This window comes from Protopterus annectens, chromosome 2.part0 (genome assembly GCF_019279795.1).
Source record: "Protopterus annectens isolate FY-2018-M chromosome 2.part0, PAN1.0, whole genome shotgun sequence".
NCBI lineage: Eukaryota > Metazoa > Chordata > Ceratodontiformes > Protopteridae > Protopterus > Protopterus annectens.
This window is the reverse complement of record NC_056728.1, coordinates 490694781-490719050: the sequence shown is the minus strand read 5'-3', so window position 1 is coordinate 490719050 and position 24270 is coordinate 490694781. Positions and strand designations below refer to the sequence as shown.

Genomic DNA, 24270 nt, shown 5'->3' with positions numbered 1-24270 from the left:
ACTAACTTTGAATCTTTTACAGAAGCTCTTCCAGTTGGACCAACCTGAGAAGATACAAAAGCGAACTGTACAGAGAAGTCGATCTTTAACAAGGCAAACCATGCCCTCAACTAAGCGTAAAAATGATAGCCCTTTAGGGCAAGGGAAAATGAGCCGAAGATAATTAAAGGTACTTTGAATTTGTCTAGCTTTATTTTGGAAGCTTCCCATTATTCTTTGCTCCAAAAGGGGCTTAGCTTTATTCCTATGACTAGTGACGACTTAGTTGCTGCCCTGACTGACCTTAAACAATTAGTTAGGAATGTAAATTTAAAAGTTTTATTTAATGATTCTGCTTTGGTTCAATTAGGCTGTAAAAGGCATAGTACATTTATACCCGTCAGTATTCCTGTTCTTACTGCTTATCATGACTTGTGTGAAATGGAACTGAGACGTCTATATTCTGACTCTACAAATTTAAAATGCTATAATTTAACGTATGATGAATTTATGGCATTGAAAGCCTTACAGGCTGATAGCAGTAGAGTCATTAAGCAAGCTGATAAAGGGGGTGTAGTGGTACTTATAGATCGTGAGAAATATCTTTCATCTATGAATACCATTCTTGTTGATGGGTGTGCGTTTAAACGTATCACATCTGTTGATGTTAAAACATGCATTAGCTCAGTGAATATGATAATTTATGATCTACAGATCAATGGTGATATTGGTTTGGATCTTTTTCACTTTTTCACTGTACCCTGTCCAGTCATCCACAACTTTATGGTCTACCAAAAATACATAAGTCTTTATGTGATCCACCCATGAAGACCCATAGTGTCGGGTAATGGCTGGCTAACTGAGCCTATTTCGGTTTATTTACAGAAACAGTTGCAACCTTTTTTGTTTAGTGTCAAAATGTCTTGAAAGATACTACTGATTTTATTAGTAAACTAAAACATTGGTTTGATAGTTTGAACACCACTTCATTACAGCAAGGGGATTTTTTATTTGTAACCTTATACATCTCATCCTTATTTACGGTCATACCAAATGATTTTGATATCGAATCTATTAGAGACCTTTTGACTGTGCAAGCTTCCCTTTCAGCAAGGCATATAGAGAATATTTGTTATCTTTTGGATATAGTTTTAACTAATAACGTTTTTTTGTTTAATAGGCAACTTTACTTGCAGCTTACTGGTGTAGCCATGGGCACATCAGCAACCTTACTTATGCTAATTTGGTTTTACATCAGTGGGAGATGACATACATTTGTAGCAATACTAATTATATGAACAATTTATGCTTTTACCAACGTTTTGTAGATTGTTTTTTGATTTGGAAAGGGTCTCCTTCCGAATTAGTTGATTATTTGGATTACTTAAATAATACTACTAGTTTTTTGAAGTTTAAGATGGATTTTTCAGATAGTTCCATGACCTTTCTGGATGTTAAAATTACTTTAAAAGAAGGGTTGATTCACACTAGTGTCCACAAGAAGGAAGTATATGCTGGTAGATATATACATAGCACCAGCATGCATGCCCCTCATGTCTGTAAGGGAATAATAAAAGCTCAGTTTAGCAGGACTAGCAGATTGAATACTGATAACTCATGTTTTCTTTCATAGTTGGATGAAATGATGAAAGATTTTTTTGAACAGTGGTTATGATACTAATTTGCTGCTAGATTTAAAAGCTAGCACCGTATCTGATAGGTGTACAGGGCTTAAGCCAATTTTTTTATCAGTAGATGAATCTTCCGCTTTAAGTAAGAATACAATTAAGGATTCTAAAATTCGATGTGTCACTACTTTTAACGTTGGGACGCATTTGGTCAAGTGGATCATTGAAAAAAATTGGGTTGTTTTGATGGCATCTGCAGATGTTAGGTCAGTCTTGGATGACAGACCCTATTTTTCATATAGGAATATGAGAACACTAAAAAGTAAATTATGTTACAAGGACTTTAATGCGTAGTAATCCCTTTTGGAAAAAACAGAGTACCCGCAAACTACAACATAGGAGGTAATCCCTGAAATCTGAAGAAGAAATAAGGGATCTAGGGACCCAAGTAGATAATCAGCTTTCCTTTGATAACCATGTTGCCAAAGTGGTTAGAAAATCCTATGTGACCCATCTGATCACAAAAGGGTTCGCATCAAGATCTAAGGATGTAATGGTGCCCCTCTACTCTTCCCTCATCAGACCCATTATTGAGTACAATGCACCAGTTGGAATGTACCTGGCTAGACATCTCCAGAAGCTGGAGAGACCACAAAGGTACCTAACCAAGAGGATTACTGGCCTCAAACAGTTGCCCTATGCAGAAAGATTGAAAAAGCTAAGACTGTTCTCTGTTGCATACCACTTTCTCAGAGGCAATCTCTGTCTAATGTACAGAGCCATGTCCAACCCAGAATTGTTGAACATGCTCCATCTTAGCAAAACCAAATCTACTCGAGCTACACACTCTAGGGATATAAACCTCTACACAACAATGAATAGAACATGCTGGAGGGATAGATTCCCTTTGCAGAGACTTCCCTTACTATGGAACAGAGTCCCGATCTGCATAAGACAGAGCCCCTCACTATCACTCTTCAAGAGGAACCTTGATGAGTGGATGGGTAACAGAAAGTTCACACCAGGGATCACACCAACAGCACTACTAGATAGGGGCCAAGGGTACTAGCTGCTAGTACAAGGGTCTAGGGAACTACTAAAGGGGCGGTGAATACCGCACAACGTGGCTGGGCTAATGTATGCCTTCGGGCAGATAGCCCAGTACCAACCTATGAAACTATGGATATATCCATCGGTCCTCCCTTAGATGTGATACTTTCTGTTGCATGAATTGTACATGTTGTATTGACATTATAAGCACTAATAGTAATATTTTTCTTCATCCGACATTTGATAAAGTTTATAAGTTTAATCTTTCAGCTACTTGTGTCAGCAGTAACGTGATTTATTTAGCAACCTGTGTTGCATGTACCTCCTTTTATGTGGGGAAGACAACCAGAAAGTTAAAAGAACGTATAATTGAACATAAATTGGAAATCAGGAGAACAAATGAAAAGAATGCCTTGTATAAGCACATTAGTGTACATGGCTCTAATCACAGTTTTAAGTTTAGTGTCATAGATATTCTCTTTACATACTTGAGAGGTGGAGATGTCAATAATTTGATGGAGATTAAAGAATACAAATGGATACTAAGGTTAGCAGCTGACCATCCACCAGGTCTGAATTCCGCTGTTACACTCAAACCGGTTCTTGTTAAACTGCAACAAACTAGGTTATGTTGCTAGATTTTTGTGTGTTTGTCTATTTAGTATTTGATTATATGTGCACAATGTTTTGGTTTTATGTTATGCATTTTAATATGTTTTACTTGCATAGAATTTCTTATGCAGTTTTTATTTTGACATTTATATATTGTATGTTGGTCATATGACTTTTGGGCTGCATGTCATGTGACAATGTGGACTCTTATTTAAATTCAATTGGGTTTTTGCATTTTTGTATTAGTATTGAAGAAGGGTAGTAACCTGAAACTTTGCTATTGTTGTGATAAAGGTGTTTTTCTCAACATTTCGTGTTCTTAAAAGAAATGAAACCCTGATGGAGTATATCAGTACAAACAACAAAGGGCTGGGAAAAAATGGAAGAAGCCTTAAACAGATATTCAGATGAGTTGATAAATCTGCAAAAATCAAAGGCTGAAATGCAGAAAAGGCTGGCTGAATATGAGAGTGCTCAGATTGAGATGTTTCAAAAAATAATAGAATTAGAGGACAGAGCACATAGGGAAAACCTAAGATTTTCAGCTATGCCTGAGAAGCTGGAATGAACTGACTGCATTAATTTCATGAAAGCGCAAATGAGCAGCTGGACTGGTATTCCACAGCAGCAGTTAGTTGAAAGAGCACATAGTGTGTATGCTGCAAACCTGGCTATGAGAAAGCAACCTAGACCTTTAGTAGTAAAGACACAATTCTACCAGCAGAAAGAGTTGATTCTAACAAAACTGTGGCAGAAGAACAAAATACTAAAAGTGGGAGACAGCAGAATGTTTGTGGAGAATAATTACTCGTACACCAGGCAGAAGAGGAGTAAATTCTTTCATTATTCAGGGAATGTGAGGACACCGGTGTGAGACTCAAACTGCTGTCCCCAGTGGTCTCCAATGTATTCTTCCCTGGAGGGACAAAATCATTTTTTTGATGAAATACATGCGGAGAAAATACAAAAGTTTGTGCAACAAAAAGTGAGCTGTAAAACAGAAGGAGATTCTGCTTCTTGTTCTTCTGGTAATAAAGACCACAGGGAGACTGTACCTGTGAAACCTTTTCCACTGTTTCAACAGAAAATGTTGGAGAGAAGGAAGGGAGCACAAGAGCTGACTAGAAGTGTTGAGAGTACATTGGAATTGAAGCAGAAACAAGATTTGGGAGATGGAGAGGAACAGTAATAAAACCAGTAACTTAATGTGGTATTACTATGCAATAATTGTATTTGTGAAATATGACAGAACAAGAAAATCTGTAAATGTTGGACTTTTTCCAAATTTGTTGGATTTGTGAGGGATTCTAAAGTTTGTACCCTGCTTTGTCTTTAATGTTTGGAAAAATGTATGTGGGGGGGAGAGGAGAAAGTTAACTGTATGTAAACTTTAACTTTTTTCCTTATTAATTCTGTTTTTGTGGCATATGGTTTTCTTTGCATGCTATGAAGTAAAGTTTTCTCAGTTATTTTAAGTGTAATGGGGATTGTAAATAGGTGCTACAGTTCTTTTTTCCTTTATTTCTCCCTTTTCTCTTTTAAGAAATGTAGGCACTGCAATCAGTTTTAAGAAATGTAGGCACTGCAGTGAAAAAGAGCCTAGTTAAAAGACCAAGACATTCTTGCATTGGTGAATGACTGGATTAAAGACCTTAGCCTGATTTTGTAGCAAGTTTTAAGAGAAAGCAAGTAAATGAAAAGTATTATTTATATATTCAATTCATATTTGTATATTCAATGTATATAATATTGAATATTGTCCTTTTTTTTATAGAAAATGAATGTATGCTTAGTAGCAATGCTGTATCTCGCCCTCATGTCTCCATGGAAGCAATCCAATAGAGAGAGATTGACTGTCTGGTTCTAGTGTCTGCACTGAGACTATCTGATCGAGAGACATTAGTTGCAGTCTGGTGGATAGTGATTGGTTGAGGAATAAAATAAGAGAGAAACTGGCTAGGAGATAATGTTCTCTGAAAGCATTCAGGGGTTTTCCCATCTCTGAGAGCAATAAAGATGAGACAAAACCAGTTGGAACTTAGTAGAAGCACAGGCTCCACTATGCATCTTAGCATGGATAACCTTTCTTTTAGGTTAACTGAAGTCTGTCAGTATGGCGGCCCATTAGGGACACTTGTTCCTATTGGAAGGGTGAAACTTTAATATTTGAAGATGTACATAGTTTTGTGTGTTAGTATTAAGTTAATAGGTTTTGGAGGTTTAGGGGACTATTGTGTTTTTTTGTTTGGGGGCTTTCAATAAAACAAAAAGTTTTGTAAGACATGACATAGGCTATATAAAAGTTCAACCTGCCAAACAGTGTATGGATTCAACACAAAAGCTAGAACTAGATATGTAACAAAAAGGTGTTGTACATAAAAGGTGGGAATAATAATTTTAATGCAATGATGCTTTCTGTAATGTCTTTAAATGTCAGTGGTCTCACAGATAAATACAAAAAGAAGGAATAGTGAACTATATTAAAAATGTAGAATGCAAATAGCTATGTTACCAGGAGACACACTTGGAAACAACTGAACATGTGAATTTGATAACGAAAGGTTTTCAGGATGGTTATTCAGCGGAATATCTGGATCAAAGGAACAGAGGAGTACATATATTAATTGCAAGAGGAGCTCCAATAGTAATACAGTAATACTGGCAGATTTGTAATGCTAAGGGGCTACTGGCATGTATTTATATTCCACCTAAAACTGCTTTAATGGAACTTAAGAAAATTCTGGGAGAAATGATCAGTTTTCAGCAAGGAATATTACTTATAGGTGCGGACTAAATTTGATTTGCACCAGTCAAGATGTGTCAAGGGCGCACAGAAGGGAAAGCATAACAAAGAAGGGTACATTTTTTGAAGACATTTATGAAAATATTTGGCATGGAAGATGCAAATTCAGTAATCTGAGTAGGGAGTGAATTTGCATATTATTCCTTAAGATATAAAAACTGGGCTAGGCTAGACAGAATTTACATTTCACAGGAACATGTGCTTTTAATTGAAGGTCTTGATAAACACCCAATAACTGTTTCAGATTATGCTCCAATAATAACTTAAATAAAAACACAGGGTAAAGAAATAAAAATGAGACTGTCACTAACCCATCTGTTGAAAAGAGAGGAATTTAAGGAATGGGTAATGGAGATTATTCAGGAGCTATTCAGAGAGATGAAGAAAGTGGACAGGAGTACAAGGAGATGAGGAGTATGGTGAAGAGGGAGGTGGTGAAGGCTAAGGTGTATGGCGAGTTGTATTAAAGTTTGGACACTAAGGAGGGAGAAAAGAACCTATACCAATTGGTTAGACAGAGGGACTGAGTTGGAAGAAATGTACAGCAGGTTAGGATGATTACGGATAGCAAGGGAAGCATACAAGCAAGGAGTGTGTGTTGAGCAGATGGTAAAAGTACTTTGAGGGGCTGATGAATGAAGTGAATGAGAGATAGAGAAGGTTGGATGATGTGAGAATAGTGAATCAGGAAGTGCAGTGGATTAGCAAGGGGGAAGTAAGGACTGCTATGAAGAGGATGAAGAATGGAAAGGCTGTTGGTCCAGATGACAAACTTGTGGAAACATGGAGGTGTTTAGGAGAGATGGCAGTGGGGTTTTTAACCAGGTTGTTTAATGAAATCTTGAAAAGTAAGAGGATGCTTGAGGAGTGGAGAAGTGTATTGGTACCGATTTTTAAGAATAAGGGTGATGTGCAGAGCTGTAGTAACTATAGAGGAATAAAATTGATCAGCCACAGCATGAAGTTATGGGAAAGAGTAGTGGAAGCTAGGTTAAGAAGTGAGGTGATAATTAGTGAGCAGCAGTATTGTTTCATGCCAGGAAAGAGCACTACAGATGCGATGTTTGCTCTGAGGGTGTTCACAGGATCATAGGAAGTTACTAGGCAACTGGTCCTGAGGCCCTTACAAGCTTAGCCAAGAATTTAGCCCATATTCTGACAACTCTGCACCCGATACCCCTGAAAATGCATTGAAGCTTCCATGACTGGGAACTGAACCCAGGCTGCAGTGGTGAGAGTGCTGAACCCTAACTACTAGACCACCAGAGACTCCCGTGTTGATGGAGAAGTATAGAGAAGGTCAGAAGGGGTTGCATTGTGTCTTTTTGGAGTTGGAGAAAGCATATGACTAGGTGCCTAGAAAGGAGTTGTTAGTGTATAAGAAAGTTGAAAGTGGCAGAGAAATATGTAAGAATGTACAGGATATGTACGAGGGAAATGCAGCACTGGTAAGGTCTGTGGCAAAAGTGACAGATACGTTCAAGGTGATCGTGGGATTACATCAAGGATCAGCTCTGAGCCCTTTCTTATTTGCAGTGGTGATGGACAGGGTTGACTGACAAGATCAGACAGTCCCCATGGACCATGATGTTTGCAGATGACATTGTGATTTGTAGTGAGAGTAGGGAACAGGCTGAGGAGACCATTGAGAGGTGGCTATATGCTCTAGAGAGGAGAGAAATGAATGTCAGCAGGATTAAGACAAAATATATATGCGTAAATGAGGGGGAGGACAGAGGGGAATGGTGAGGATGCAGGGAGTAGAGTTGGCAAAGGTGGATGAGTTTAAATACTTGGGATCAACAGTTCAGAGTAATGGTGAGTGTGGAAGAGAGGTGAAGAAGAGAGTGCGGGCATAATGGAGTGGGTAGAAAAGAGTGTCAGGATTGATTTTTGATAGATGGATACCAATAGAAGTGAAAGGGAATGTCTACAAGATGGTAGGAAGGACAGCTGTGTTATATGGGTTGGAGACGGTGGCACTGTCAAAAAGACTGGAGTCAGAGCTGGAGGTGGCAGAATTAAAGATGTTAAGATTTGCATTGGGTGTGATGAGGACAGACAGGATTAGAAATTAGTGTATTAGAGGGTCAGCTCCGGTTGGAAGGTTTGGAGACAAAGCCAGAGAGGTGAGATTGCATTGGTTTGGATATGTGCTTAAGAGGGATGCTGGGTATATTGTGAGAAGGATGCTAAAGATGGAGCTCCCAGGTAAGAGGAAAAGAGGAAAGGTGTAAGATAAGGTTTATGGATGTGGTGAGAAGAGAGGACATGCAGGTGGTTAGTGTGACAATGCAAGATGCAGAGGACAGGAAAAATGGAAACAGATGATCCACTGTTGCGACCCCTAACAGGAGCAGCCTGAAAGATGAAGAAATTACTTAGGAAAATATAGCTGGGGAGTGGGATAAAGTTAAGGTGGAGTTTAAAAATAGGATGTAAGTAAAAGAAGGGGAGCTGTGGTTGTGAAGTACCGAGAATTATTTAGAGGGGGGTGACAAAGCTGAAGTATTGTGGGATAGGGGGAAATCTCCCAGAAAAAGATGACTATCAACTCAAGAATACTAAGAAAATTAGGGATTACCTTGGTAAATATACAAGAGTTTAGAAAGAATGCTTTTAAGGAACTGTTTTTTGATAACACTAGAGCACAAAAACTTTTAGCCTAATGATTCAGGCAACAGAAAGCAGGAAGGGCTGTCACTAAGCTTAGAGAGCCTATAACAAGGAAGGTAAAAAGAGATCCTGTAGAGTTATTAGAAATATATCAGCAATTGTATGAAAGACTGTGTAAAGCAGAGAAATATGGAAATCAAGAAAAGATACAAATGGAAATGTTTATGGAAGAATTAAATATGCCAAGTTTAGAGGTAGATGAGGGTCAATTACTAAAGGGTAGGATAGGAGATGATTTAAAATTGATGTATAACCTATCTACAGGAAAGTCCCCAGGAATAGATGGTATTCCTGTGAAAGTTTGGAAGCTAGGAGGAAAAAAACTGAAAGAAATGGGGGGTTTTGCTTAACAGTATTTTAAGAGGAGGAGTAGTATCAACATCCTGGAAGAAAGCAGTGGTAGCTGTAATACCTAAAGAGGGTAAAGATCCATCTGATCCAGCTTCATACAGGCCCATTTCAATACTAAACTGGAAAAAGAGAAAAGCCCTGCAAGTAGGATCCAAGTGCAAGGCAAAACAAACTTATCAGTAACTGAAAAAATGCCAGCACAAAACTCAGTCTACATCAGCAACAGAACTGCAGCAACACTAAGGTAAAACTTAAGTATTTTAATACATATCGAACAATTCAATAACCCAGACCGGTTTCAGCCTAACATGGCTTTCCTCAGTGGAACAAAAAAAAAGTACAAACAGGAAATGATGCACAAATGCAGGTTTAAATAAGGTCCATAGACCAATGAGGTGCTTCCAAAGGATTTTAGGCATGCCCATAATACTGCCTGAAAGAAAAACTGGAAGGAAAAATGCAAACTAGAAAATACAAAATAAGTAAAAAATAGATGATCCAAATAGCAAATATGATAATAAAACATAAGTATGATAATACATTCAGTAATGGATATATTAATAAGTTATAAATGATCATTTAAACCAGGAGAAAATAGTGCCCCTAGCTTGATAATCCAGTATTTCTCTTTTTGGTTGAGAATGGAATGCCATCCCTGTTTATTGGATCTGTCACCCAAAATTCTATCTACAATACAAAATTGAAATGTAGCAGTATGATGTTGTGTGTAGTGCCTGAACAGAGCGTTGGTTTCTCTTTTGGTTCGAATGTCACTATGATGTTCCGACATGCGTAATCTCAACGCCCGTGATGTCTGACCCACATAAAATGAGCCACATATGCAAGTCGCAAGATATACCACCCAATCACTATTACAGTTGCCAAAAAATTTCATGTTAAAAATCCTGTCAGTGTTTTTACTGGAAAATTGTTTAGATGTGAATATAAATGGACATGATGAACAATGGCCGCATTGATAAGTACCCCAAAGTTTGTCACCAGTCATCGTAAGTTGTTGATGTATAATGCCACCTGAACCCATTCTCTTATAATGTGAAAAAAATGAACTTGGTGTTCTCCCTCTACGGTAACCATATTGACAAGTGTTACCGACTAAGGAGGCAATATCCTCATTGGCAGTGAGGATGTTCCAATGTTGCATCATGGTATTTCTAATCAAATTGATGTTACGCCCATAGGAAGTAATAAACCGTAATCCTCCATCCTGTGCATCCGTATTTCTATCACAATATTTGAGAAAGGAAGTTCTGGTGGAATTGGTTGCAAAGTGACGTGCCAACTGAATGTCAGGCTCCTTGTATCTCCCCTGGTTCTGAATCTGTTGGTTAGATCTTGTTGTGATTCTTCAAAGTCATTTTCTGCAGAACAAATCCTGCGTATCCTGAGGAGCTGGGATTTGGGTATGTTCCGGATGGTGTGGCTAGGGTGCATACTAGTTGCATGTAATAAAGTATTGTATTGCGGGTATTTACGAAATGTTTTGCTTCGTAAAGTACCATCTGGGTTCCTGATGACTGTTACATCCAAAAAGTTGATTTGATTTTGGTGATAAGTTGAAGTAAATTCAATACCCCATTTGTTATGGCTGAGGTATGACACAAATTCAGCCAAATATTCATCGGAACGCCAAACTAACCAATAATCATGAAGATAACGTTGCCAAATATCCAGCTCCTCAAGATAGATGTTGTTGGATCATAAATGAGTTGCTCCTCAATGTAGCCCATGAATAAGTCCGCATATATAGGAGCAAAAGAGGCTCCCATAGCGGTACCCTTCAACTGCCAATAGCATTCACCTTGAAAGTAGAAAACATTTTTATTCAAAACATGTTCCGCCATACAAATCAAAAGCATATTGAAACCAACTGGATATAATTTGGCTCTATCTAAGCAAAACTTGAGGGCCTCAAGTCCAGCCCACTGTGGTATATTGGTGTATAAAGCCTTAACCTCTAATGTACAAAGTAACCACTCAGGTTCTAATTGGTTATCTATAATGGATAAGAACTGGATGGTGTCTTGTATCCTTGCTCGAATCAAATTTAATAGTGGTCTCAAGTATGAAGTCAAAAACTCAGACAGTGGTTCCGTCAATGACCCCATACCAGACACAATGGGTCTACCAGGTGGTTTGTTCAGGCACTTGTGTATCTTAGGTAGTAAATAAAGAATCTATTGTTGTGGGTCCCGTACCATTAATTGTGATTTAACTGTGTCTGATATAATGCCCTCCAAAACTGCTAACTCAAGAAAATTGTCAATTTCTCTTTTAAAGTTTGGGGTGGGGTCAATAGGCATTTTCATGTAGTGGGATGGGTTGGCTAATTGCCCATTTCCCTCTCTCAGATAATAATCTGTATCCATAATTACTATTGCCCCACCCTTGTCAGCCTGAATAATAACAATGTTTTTTTTTGTCCCTGAGCTGTTGTAAAGCCTGTAGTTCAGAGGTAGAGAGATTGTTTCAGAGGTGAAAAGTGATCTAGTTTGAAATGTATGTCCTTGAGTACAGCTTGCTGAAAGATAGCCACATTCCGATTCATAGGTGGAACAAAATTGGATTTATGGAATTTGAATTCTGTGGATCTTTGAGAATCAGACCTGGGTCCAAAAAATAATTTGAGGTTGATTCTACGACAAAAATCGTTAACATCTTTGAAATTCATCCACAAAAAACCCTGGAACAAAGTTTAAACCTTTATTTAACACTTTCTTTTGATCTTCTGTCAAGACAATTTTGGAAATATTCAAAATATTGTCATCTATCGTGTCATGAATGTTTGAATAAGTGCTTAGATTGTGTCTATCTTGGGGTACTTAACAATGCAGCCATTGTTCATCATGTCCATTTATATTCACATCTAAACAATTTTCCAGTAAAAACACTGACAGAATTTTTAACATGAAATTTTTTGGCAACTGTAATAGTGATTGGGTGGTATATCTTGCGACTTGCACATGTGGTTCATTTTATGTGGGTCAGACATCACGGGTGTTGAGATTACGCATGTCGGAAGATCGTAGTGACATTCGAACCAAAAGAGAAACCAGCGCTCTGTTCAGGCACTACACACAACATCATACTGCTAGATTTCAATTTTGTATTGTAGATAGAATTTTGGGTGACAGATCCAATAAACAGGGATGGCATTCCATTCTCAACCAAAAAGAGAAATACTGGATTATCAAGCTAGGGGCACTATTTTCTCCTGGTTTAAATGATCATTTATAACTTATTAATATATCCAATATTGAATGTATTATCATACTTATGTTTTACTACCATATTTGCTATTTGGATCATCTATTTTTTACTTGTTATTTTTGATTTTCTAGTTTGTATTTTTCCTTCCAGTTTTTCTTTCAGGCAGTATTATGGGCATGCCTAAAATCCTTTGGAATTATCTCATTGGTTTATGGACCTTATTTAAACCTGCATTTGTGCATCATTTCCTGTTTGTACTTTTTTTGTTTCACTGAGGAAAGCCATGTTAGGTTGAAACCGGTCTAGGTTATTGAATTGTTCAATATGTATTAAAACACTTACGTTTTACCTTAGTGTTGCTGTAATTTTGTTGCTGATATATACTGAGTTTTGTGCTGGCATTTTTTCAGTTACTGACTATTTCAATACTAAACAATGAAGCTGATGCTATCCGTGTCATTATTCGTCAATGATGGGTCTAGGATCCGACTTCGGATCCGAGCTGGCAACTTCTCAGATAGATCCAGAGCTGAAGCTCCTCCCTTTCCCACAATCATTTGCTACTGTCTAATCCTCAGATCTCATTTGCCACTGAAACGCTTTAGATGTGGTCCAGGCTCAAGCTAGCAGTTTAACGAGTAAGTGACCTTTTCTGGGGTGTTTTGCTCTTTCTAGGGTTCCTTTCTGTCTTTAACCTTTCTATTTATAGTTTGTGAATTACCTTCCCTCCTGGTTAAACCTTTTGGTTTAGTTAGGCTTCTCCTTCCCTTTCTGGTGCTTGGTGATTCATACCCTTTCCTTCTTTCAATACTTTCCAAAACAAATTCTCTCTATGCTTGCTTTCCTCTGGGGAAGAGTGTTATTAACACCTGGTGTCTGTGTGCATGTGTCTGTGTGCGTGTGTCTGTGTGCGTGCGCGTGTCTGTGTTTCTTCCTTTAGCATGGCTGAAAAGCCTTCTTGATTTAAAAGATGCTCCTTGTGTAGTCGGAAGATACCATGTTCCATCTCTCACGAGGAGTGTCTGTATTGTTTAGGGTTAATGCACCTGGAGGGTGAATGCAACATTTGCACTGCATTCAACCCCAGGACCATCATGGAGCACCGCAACAAGTTTTTACTGAAGGGCTTGGCTCAGGGTAGTCCTCTGCCTTTGGACACCTCTTCCATGCCCGCACAGGAGCCTAAGAGGCCTCATCCTCCATCGGGGGGGGGGGGGGTTCTCTCTTTCTCTTCCAAAGAAGCTGAGGCTCTCTGATCGCAGATCTGAGTCCAGCCTCTTCGGCTTCCGATTTGAGGTCTGCTTTTCCTAGAACTTTGGATCAGACTCTCGGATCCAAGGCCTCGATGGAGCAGAGGTCTTCAGATCAGAGCAGAGGCAAACCATCTCTGGATCCTACCAGTTTGTTAGATCCATCTGGCATGCCATCCAAAGTTTTGGATCCAACTAGGTTGTCTGATCTAACAGTTCTGTTGGATCCCATTGTAAATGAAGGGTCTCCTTCCCGGTCCTCCAGGAGGTTGGATCAGAGTTGTCTGAGCTGATCCCCTTCTCTGGGACATAGGGCTGTGAGCCACCCAAGGTCAGATCCCCAGCAAGATTTGGTCACACATCAGCTTCATCCAGATCCTCCAGAAGTCTTGTTCCCTCGGATTTGGATAGGTTGATGAGGAGTATCTTCAAGGCCCAAATTGACTTGGGCTTGCTGCCATCCCCTGCCCACGTGGCTAGAGGACCATCCCCATCCACAGGACTCCACTCTCCTTTTCCAGTCCAACAAATTTTGTAATGTCAGGACCAGGGGATTTCTAGTGAGAAGCCGATGGTGTCGGGTATCTCCCCTTCTCGACACTGTCAGGGTCACTGCCTGGCTTTGTTCCACAGCCCTTGGACCAGGGTGTGCCTTATCTCTGAGGGGTCGGTGCAAGTTCCCTGGGGATGGGTTCGGGTCTGGATTTTTTTGGACAGTTGCCTTCCCTTGGAGGCATCAGCACTAGACAGCTCGAGGCCAATATCGTCTGGGGGCTTCGGTACTGCGTCTGGGTCCCTTTTCCATTCCCAGGTGGCCCCAGCTGCTGGGAATGGGGGGGCCTTCATCCACCCCGGCATTCTGGATGGTAGAGAGGACCTTCTCCAGTATGGGAGTGGCCTCTCCACCTTCTCTAGGTCATTCCCAGCCTTTCTTGGGATTGGGTGCGGAGTTCTCTTCATCCATCCAGGGTCAGCCCCTCCCACAAGCACCTTCAGATGGACACTGCCCCTCTTGGGGTACCCATCTTTTCTGAGTCCTCCCCTCAGAAGAGAACATGTAAGAGGAGGGACTTGGACTGCCACAGAGAGTCCATCACTGAGGACATGGATTTTGAGGAGGAAGACAGGTCCCCAGACTTCCACCTGAGGAGGTTCCCTTCTGGGTCATCCTGGCAGTTATCAAGTAGAGAGGCAGATAGTCTTCCCCATCCCCATCTGTGGTGGATGCAGTGTTCCTGAAGGCCTTCAGGACAGGCCCATCTTCTTCCTGGTCCCCCTCCCATTGATGAGCTTGTGGACCTCATCACCAGCAGGGCTTGTAAGGAGCTGGAGACTGTGGAACCAGTGCCCAAAAAAGCAGATAAGATGCTCAGTCCTAAGGATAGATCTTTTTGGAATAAAGGGTTCCCTGTCAATGCCATCCTGGTGGCTGCTGCTACTAAGAAGGAGGTAGCTGAGCAAAGCTTTTCGGTCCATCCCCCGAACAGGGAGTTTCGGGCAAATGGGCAGTTGACGATTTTGTAAAGCACATGTTTGCCTCAGCTACCTTTGGCCTGAAAGCAAGTAATTATTCGGCTCACTTTACTCGGCTTCATTGGGATTTGGTTTTGGAACTTACCTCTTTCCTCTCAGAGTTGTTACCTCCAGTGTGTCTCAAGTTAGTCTCTCTGAGGCTGTCAAATCTTACTTCTTTAGCTAATGCTTCAATGAGGCTGATCACCTATACTGAGGAGGCCACCTCTTGAGGGGCAGGCATTGGCATTGCTATCGGATGGCATGCTTGGCTTTGCTTGTGTGGCTTTGTGGGACCCTTCAAGGCGTCACTCACTAATGTCCCCTTTGACGGCTCTACTTTGTGGACCATCTGTTAAGGAAACTTTAACCTGCAGTGAGCAGGAAGGCAATACTCTTTCCACAGTAGGGATCAAGTTTTCTACTTCCCAGTAGTCCTTTTCTAACACCCAGAAGGGAAGTAAGAAGCTTTGGTTCTGGAGGACTTAGTCTTCCTTGCAGGACACTCCCCAGGAATCCTCTTCCTTAGGCAGGGGAAGGAGATTCAGTGGTAGACACCACCCCAGAGGCATAGGGGGTCTGCTGAACAAGGGCTCTCGGGAACCCTTCTCGGAGAAACCCTTCCAGCACTCCTGAGGCACTGCCCAACTGTCCTGAAGGTCGTCAGGGGTCAACTCACTGGGTGCTAAAAATTATTTCCAGGGTTACTCCATTCCCTTCTTCCATTTCTCTCCAATTCGGAAATTTCTACCAGATGTACTATCTCGAGGTGCAAGACCTCCTTTGAAAAAGAGCCATTCAGGGGTTCCCAACTGGATAAACAGGGTCCAGAACCTACTCTTGCTTCTTTTTGGTGCCAAAAAAGACTGGGGAGCTGTGTCCAATTCTGGATCTCCGTGAGCTAAATCTGTTTAAGAAGTCACTGTTCAGTCCATTCTGCCTCTCACGCAAGAACGATTGGATGTACTCAGTGCATCTGAAGGACGCTTACTATCATATAAATCTTGACAGGCACTCCAGGAGACATTTGCGCTTATGGTTAGGGGCCAGTCATTACCAGATTAGAGCCCTGGCTTTTGCACACACTACAGCCCCCTGCTTGTTTACCAAATGTATGACATTGGTGGCAGCTCATCTCCAGCTGCAAGGTTTCCAGGTTTTTCCGTACCTGGACAGTTGGCTTCTCATGGCTCCCATGAGGTGTCAGCTATCACTGGCCACCAGGTATGTCCTCAATCTTTTTCAGCATCTAGGCATCATGGTGAATCTTCCCATGTCCAATCTAGTTCCTAGCCAAAACGTGGTGTGTATCGGGGTCCAGCTGGACATGGTATTAGAGACTGCAGCACTGCCTCTCCCCAGGGTTCATCTGATTCGAGATCAGGTCTCTCTCTTGCTGGATGTAGCACATCTGTCTGCTCACTTGATTCTCCAGTGCCTCTCACCAGGTATCACATGTGAATTCTCCAGTGGACCCTGTGCAGTCCATTCTGTCTCAGCCCATGTCCATGACGATAATGTTGACTTGGGTGTGCAGGAATAATCTTGCTTGGTGGCTTCATTCTCTGGACTTATTTCTAGGTAGGCCATTTTGTGCCCCACTGCCCAAGGCCACAGTGACCACAGACACCTCCTTGTTGGGGTGGGGTGGTGGGCATTTTCAGGGTAGGGCAGTTCAAGCCGCATGGTCCCCCGCAGAGACCAATTTGCACTTCAACTTCTTGGATATAAGAGCAGTCCTTTTAACATTGCAAGCCTTTCAGGAGTGCCTCCCTCTGAGGACCATAGCAATTCAGACAGCCAACATGGCAGTTGTCTGGTATATCAGTAAGTAAGGGGGGATCACAGTCTCATTCTCTGTGCAGAGTCCAAGAAAGTGGGGGAATGGGTGATGTATTCCAGGCGCTTTCTTCTTGCAACACATAAGCCCAAAAGTTCCAACGTGTTGGGCGAAGACTCAGCAGGTCCATCTTGAGCCATCACGAGTGGTCCCTGAATCCGTCAGTGGCAAAGCAAATCTTCGACCATTGGGGTCGACTATGCTCCACCTTTTTGCTTCCCCAGTCAACCATAAATGCAGCAATTACTTTGCCCTGATCCTCCCATCAGAGGAGTCCCCCGGGGATTCGTTTGTTCAAGATTGGCCTCCGCGTCTCCTTTATGCTTATCCTATTCCACTAATACCCAATGTCCTACAAAAAGCTCATCACCTGAAGCCCCCCTCTCATCCTCATTGCCCCCTTCTGTCCTGTTCAGGTGTGGTTGTCCTTCCTAAGGTCTAATCTGAAGTATCCACCTTGGATACTGGATCCCATTCTGGACCTCATTTCCCATCCCTGGGGGCTTTCACTTCCCAGTCTCTGGACCCTTCGTCTAACTGCTTATCTCCAGTTCCAGTAATCCTTTTGCAATCCAGGCTTCCTTCTCCAATGAGGAGCATTATTTTGGCTTCACAAAGGCCATTTACAAACCAGGTGTATTCCAGTAAATAGAAAAGGTTTTCTGTTTGGGCCAAACAATGGAATCTGGGTCCCTTTTCAGCTCCTATTCACGACATTTTGCTCTTCTCATCTTCCCTTTTTCAGGATGGGGTGAGTTTTTCTACCATTAAGCTCCAGTTGGCTGCCTTCTGTAATTTCCATATCAACGATGAGCCTACCTTTTCTTTCAAACTGTGCAAAGCTTTCTGAAAGGAGTTTTTCTTCTTAGACCTCCTATTAAGGATCCATCCCCACTATGGGATTTGACCTTGGTGCTGCAGTCCCTAATGCAGAAACCTTTTGAACCAGCTGGTTTGTGTAATATTCACTTCCTTTACTGGAACACAGCCTTTTTATTGGTCATTACTTCTGCCAAGAAGGTCTTGGAACTTCAGGCTCTGTGTATTAAGCCTCCATTCATGATCTTTCACAAGGACAAGGTGTCCCTTGGAACAAATCCGTCATTTCTCCCTAAAGTGGCCTCAGAAGCTGAATCAATCAGTTCAATTACCGGTGGTCTTTCCCAATTATTCTACCAAAGGAGAATATATTTACTTATTTGATAAGTTTGATGACCGGGGAAGTCCAGTGGGCCATAATGAGTCCGTTTTCAGTGGAGGCCCGGGGAGAAAAGATCCAAGAATTACAATTACAATGATTAAATGTTGCAAAAACACACAATAGTATGTACAGAAGGTTTAAAATATAACATATTTGCAAAGAATAAACAATTGGTCATGAGATCATAGAGTACATATAGACAATGGCTGCTAGCCCTTAGGAGCTAGGTAGGGTGCTATAGGAAACCTAGACATTTTGTCAGAGATCTTAGCAAGGACGTTTGTAAAACACAGCTGCTAGAAGCAGTAGTTGTGATTTTAATGAGTGGATTTCAGTGTAGAGTAATAAGAAGAGTGGTTTATAGGGGTTTATGTTGGAATGTGACATGGGCATTCCCATATTGAAGATAGATGAGAGAAAAGCTGTGATTTGAATTTGATATGGTTAGGTAGGTTGCGTGGGGGGCTCCACTGTTTAGCTAAGGAAAAAGGCATTAGTAGTTGGCTGGGTGGTCGTGGTGGTTTGTAGACTTGGAGGAGATTTTGTTTTAAGAATCTCAGTGAGCAGTTGGGTATGTAGGTTTTTAAGGAAGTGACTAGAGATGGGCAAGTCTGCAGGTTTAAAGATTAGCTTGTGGGCAATGATGAGTTGTAGGTAACTGAGTTAGGTGGGTAGTTCGAGCCAGTTGAGGGTGAGGAGGGAGTGACAGTGGTGGGATGAGTTCTTTGAACTGGTTGCAGATTTGCAGATTTTGTGGTAGCAGCATTCAAGCTTGGATCCATAGGCCAAGTTGGAGATTGGTGAACAGAGGGTCACCTTACATAAGGGAGAGGAGCAGGAAGGTGGATGCAAGGGTTTGACTGGTGGGGGGGTGAGAAAGTCATGGTGTCTATAGAGGAGACCTAACTTTTGGTGTTTTTTTTAATTGCGGAGAGGATGCGAGTATCAGACTTTAGTTCATCAATGATGATGCCAAGAAGCTTGGTATTGGGAACAATTTCAAGGGTGGAGTTGTTTAGGCTGTGTATGGTGAAGTAGGTTTTGTCAGTAAAGGAGTTTTTGGTAGGTGTCAAAATCATTAGTTTAGTTTTGTTTGCATTTAGATCTAGATGGTTGGACTTCATCCTGGATTCAGTTGTTGAGAAGGCTAATTTCATTTATGCTAGGAGACTGGAGGGGGAGAGAGCAGAGCAGATGGTAGTCAAATCGTCTGCGTATTGGATGACAGATGATTCCGGGATGGAGTGGTGAAAGTTGTTAATGAATAGGTTAAAGAGTAGAGGGCCAAGAATGGAGCCTTGAGGGACTCCAGTGGGTGTGGGTAGAAATGGGGAGGTTGAGGTTTTCCTTTGCACAGCTTGTTGGCAATTTGATAGGTAATTGGAAAACCAGCAATGGTGGAGGGAGAGAGATGTAGGGTAGAGAACTGGGATATGAATAGGGTGTGAGAGATGGTGTCAAAGGCCTTTGACAGATCTTGGAATAGTGCAGATACGAATTTGCCTGAGTCACCTTCCAGGTTGATGGTTTCTAGAAAGGACAGCAGGGCAGTCATGGTACTGTGGCCAGGGCAGAAGCATTGTTGGGTAGGGGATAGGAGATTGTTTTGGGTTAGGTGTGTCATGAGTTGTGCTTGGATGGTTTTCTCTAGTATTTTAGAGATGGGGGAAAAGGATGGTGATGGGCCTAAAATTGGTGGTGTCTGTGATTTTGCCACCTTTGTGAAGAGGGATGATGTAAGTGTGACGCCAGATAGAAGGGTCGTAAGATTCTTGTATGGATCTATTTATAAGAATAGAGATGGGATAGGCAATGCTATCTGCTGATAGTTTGAAGAAGGAGGGTGGAAGATTGTCAGGTGCATTGCAGCAGGGTTTGCATTGTTTAGACATCCATGGGCACAAATGTTTTATCTAAAAAGGACTGAGGAGTTTAGAAAGTCAGACCAGCTCTTTGTGGCCTCCTCTCAAAAGAGAAAGGGCCAGGCAGTTTCCTAAGCAACTATTTCCAGGTGGATTGCTAGTTGTATTTCCTCTATTTGTACTAGTAGGCATTTAGAATTCTCCAGATCATTTAAGCCCCACTCTGCTAAGTGTATTGGTATGTCACCAGCCTTCTTGGCTAGACTGTCCCTTGATGAGATTTTGATTTGTGTTGCTGCGACTTGGTCTAATCAACATAATTTATTTCACTCTACAAATTGGACTTAAATGTCTAGGAACAGGGCTTCCTTTGTTTCCTCCGTGCTCTGGCATATTCTTCCTTGAGGCCTCCCAGGATAAGTAGTAGCTGGGGACTCTGACCCATGTGTGATGAATAATGACATGGATAGCATCAGGTAAAGAATTATGTACTTGTCGTAACTTGGTATCTGTGCTATCCAGTGTCATTATTCATCACACTCCTGCCCTCCTTCCCCCTTCCTTCTGGGGATTCTGATGAGGCTAAAATGGCTTGTATTGGTGAGAAGTTTTTGGTCTTCTACTAATTTAGCAAACTCGATCTGAGGGTTAGAAGGTAGCAAGGGATTATGGAAAGGGGAAGACCTTAAGCTCTGGATCTGTCTGAGAAGTTGCCGACTCGGATCCAAGACCCATCTGTGATGAATAATGACACTGGATAGCACAGATGCCAAGTTATGATAAGTACATAACTCTTTTTATAAAATGTTCATGTGTATAGTGGCTAAAAGAATGGCAAAAGTATTGTCAAAATTGATAGATATGGATCAGTGTGGTTTTGTGGAGGGGAGGCAAACATTTGACAACATTAACAGAACAATGATGATCCAGACAGAAGCAGAAAGTAAGAAAATACCATTGTTGTTGGTGGGTCTTGATTCCGAGAAAACATTTGGCAGAGTAAGCTGGAACTTTATGAGCAGGGCAATGGAAGCATTTGCATTTCCCGAAAAAATATAAGGTTGATTAGGAAGATGTATAGGGATCAGAGGTGAAAATGAAAGTGGGTGGTGTCCTTTCTGATAATTTCTGCTTGAGCAGAGGAATCAAGCAGGGGTATCATCTTTCCCCTTTATTTGCATTATATTTAGAACCATTGGCAAAGAAAATAAGGGACTCAAAAATTCATGTATATAATTGGTATGGCAGTCCAGAAAAGCTGGCTGTATTTACAGATGATATAATTTTATACCTGACAAAACCAAAAATTCATGTATATAATTGGTATGGCAGTCCAGAAAAGCTGGCTGTATTTACAGATGATATAATTTTATACCTGACAAAACCAGAAAGAGACATTGCAGTGCTGTGGAACATTCTGGGACCGTTTCATATCTTTTCGGGATACAAAATTAATGAAGTTAAAACAAAGGAAATAGTGGTAAAATTACGTATGCACATATGAATTGTTTTAGCAGTATCCATATTTACGGGGATATGATAAAATGAAGTATTTAGGATTAAGGATTAAAAATGATTCTGGTGTGGCAGCTAAGGATATATGGGAATAGGCTAAACAAGAGATAATACAAAAGCTGAAAAATGGAAGCTTTGTTGTATGGATTGTAAGATACAAGCAGTTAAAATGTTTTTAGTTCCATTAGTCTTGTACACAGTTCAGGTATATTTTTATCAACCAGAGGAGAAGTTGTGGATAGCAATTAATAAAGAGCTAAAGGACTTGTATCTGGGAGGGGAAGACGGCAAGAGTCAAGTGGGATAAACTGACTCTTCCAGTAGAACGGGGCGGATTGGGATTACCCATTTTGAAGGGGTATTTCAGAGCTACACAGTTAAGACTCCTATACATAGCCCAATCAGAAAACTATAATTCATAATGGAAAAGGGATGATGATGAAACGGGGAAGCTCAAGAAACAAGGAGAGACTGGGATTTTGGATACAGACCTTTAAGGAGAATAACAGTAATCATACAAAATATTGCATCTGTAAAGTAACAGAAAGTATCCTAAGAACTAAGCCAACACGGGAATGGAGAAAGATTCTATTGATAGGGATCATTGCAATTAGGAATATAGACAACAGGCAAGAGGGGCTGGAATTTATTGTAGAAAACTGGCAAAAGAACTGTTAAAGTTTAACAAATAACAATTTATCTTTTAGTCTCGAGTCAAGAATAACACTTCAGGATGTGCAAAGTACTAGTTTATTCCAGATAGTGCTGGGAGACTGCCTATTAAAACTTTCATATCGGTCTCAAAACACAGAATAATAACACATTTTTTATACCTTTTCTTATCAGTTCATGCATGCAGAACTCTGACGTAACACAGTTTTTAACAAATATAACTTAAAAATATTTTATGTTCTCGTAATTCTTGCTTAGAGCTTCATGTGAACATTTTCACAAAAGTTTTTTTTAAACATAAACCACCAGGCCTAAAAATCTGTCCTTTGACCTTGCAACATTTAGTACCAGTGCAGACTGTCTTTGCAAACATCCTTGCAACAACTCATCCCCCATCCTAAGGAGGTCAGAGCTTACAAACAGATCTGTCGCATTGTTTTTTTTTCTTTTCCTCCCTTCATTAATATTCTAAAACCAGAACATAGTAACATCCCTTAACTCCTTCAGCACGCACTTTGCCTTCAGTCATCAGTCAGGACACATTTAATTTGATATTAAAAAGAATGTGTATGCAAGACACTTGAAATACAAAGCTTCAACTTATGTGAAACTGTGTTTTGCATAATTATGCATCTTTACTACATTTTAGCTTCAACATAAACATTTATAAACATTTTGACTCATCTATGAAGAAACTGTAAATTAATATACATTTTGTGAAGAATAACCATGAGACGATACATTTTTTTCTGTAACAGAACCAAGGTATTGGGAATGAATAACTAGAAAGGGGAAGCTGATAGGATGGGAAGACGTCAAGAATTTGTTTGGACTGCAGGTTAGAGATTGCCTTCCCTATCAAGGATTGATATCCGACTATAGACAAAGAGAAAGAAATGAGAGGGTCCTAAACAACAGACCAGCACTGGTAGAGTTTTTAGTAGAATCTAGAACAGAAGGAATAATTAGCAGAGCATATAAAATATTGCATGATAACTATAAGAATCAATCAGAGGAGGTTAGACAGGATTGGAAAGAGCGATTGGATAAGCCATTCACAAAGAAACAGTGGGAGGATATATGTACGTCTCCCAAATATGCAAGAAAATCTTGAAGATTTAGGATTTTTGCTTGGAAACATTTACACAGATATTTTTATACCCAAAGTAGATTCCAGAGAATATTTCCTCAGGTAGACAGCAAGTGTTGGAGGTGTGATGAGGAAGAAAGAGGTAACTGGGAACATATTTTCCCAGTGTGCAGTGAGTTGATGGAATTTATGGATTCCCTGCGGGATGCACTGTCAGACATGCTGGGTGGACAGATTGGTGTGATGAGGGAGATGATTTTTCTGAGGTATGATACAGGATCGGAATTGCTTAGACATAGTAAGGCCTTGCTGAGTCTAATTATGGTGGCTGCCAAAAAAAGCAATTACTTGAAAATCAAAATCTAAACCAACTGTACTAGGAGTAGTGAATACAGTAACAGGGAGAAAGGAATTTAGATTGTTACAAAAGATAGGAGCAAACTACATAGGAAAAATGGGAATTCTGCGAACAATAATACAGAGGAGGAATGAGGTTTAAATGAAGGCAGGGCTTAAATGGGTTATGTATTGTATGACTGAAATGTTTGGGTAGATTGTAAGTGATGTATATTGTTTGCATCTGGGAATGTTTCAGCATGGTTTGTGATGTGAAATGCTGGTAACCAAGATTGTGTCTGTTTGGTTTGTTTTCATTTTATAAATGTATGATTGCTTATGTCATGATATTTAATAAAGGGGTATATACTATCATATCGCACGCTCAAAAGAGCGAACGACAGATAATCGACCCCATGTAAGCCAAAGCTTACAATGTCAAACCGTCAGAATAGCGATTATTTTCCAATAGAAAACAATCGCTGTTCTGAAGAAAAAAAAAACAGTAAAACATTACTGTGCCCCCCCCACACCCCCTACTTAATGGGGGGACTGTGCCCCCCCACACCCCCTACTTAAATATACCAACTCTGAGATCACACTACAGTGCCAAAAAGGCAAAGTAGCGAAAGCGGCCAAACAAATTCTTTCCCAGGGAAAGAATT

General features: G+C 40.7%; 1 protein-coding gene across 1 annotated transcript in view; it reads left to right on the top strand.

Annotated features, from left to right (window-relative positions):
• Positions 1 to 24270, top strand: part of AGTPBP1 (ATP/GTP binding carboxypeptidase 1) — a 2804614-nt gene that overhangs the window by 908125 nt on the left and 1872219 nt on the right. Inside the window, exons 6-7 of the mRNA XM_044060898.1 lie at positions 8516 to 8542; positions 16922 to 16936. Of these exons, the coding sequence (XP_043916833.1) occupies positions 8516 to 8542; positions 16922 to 16936 (42 nt within the window). The remainder of the gene's footprint in view (positions 1 to 8515; positions 8543 to 16921; positions 16937 to 24270) is intronic.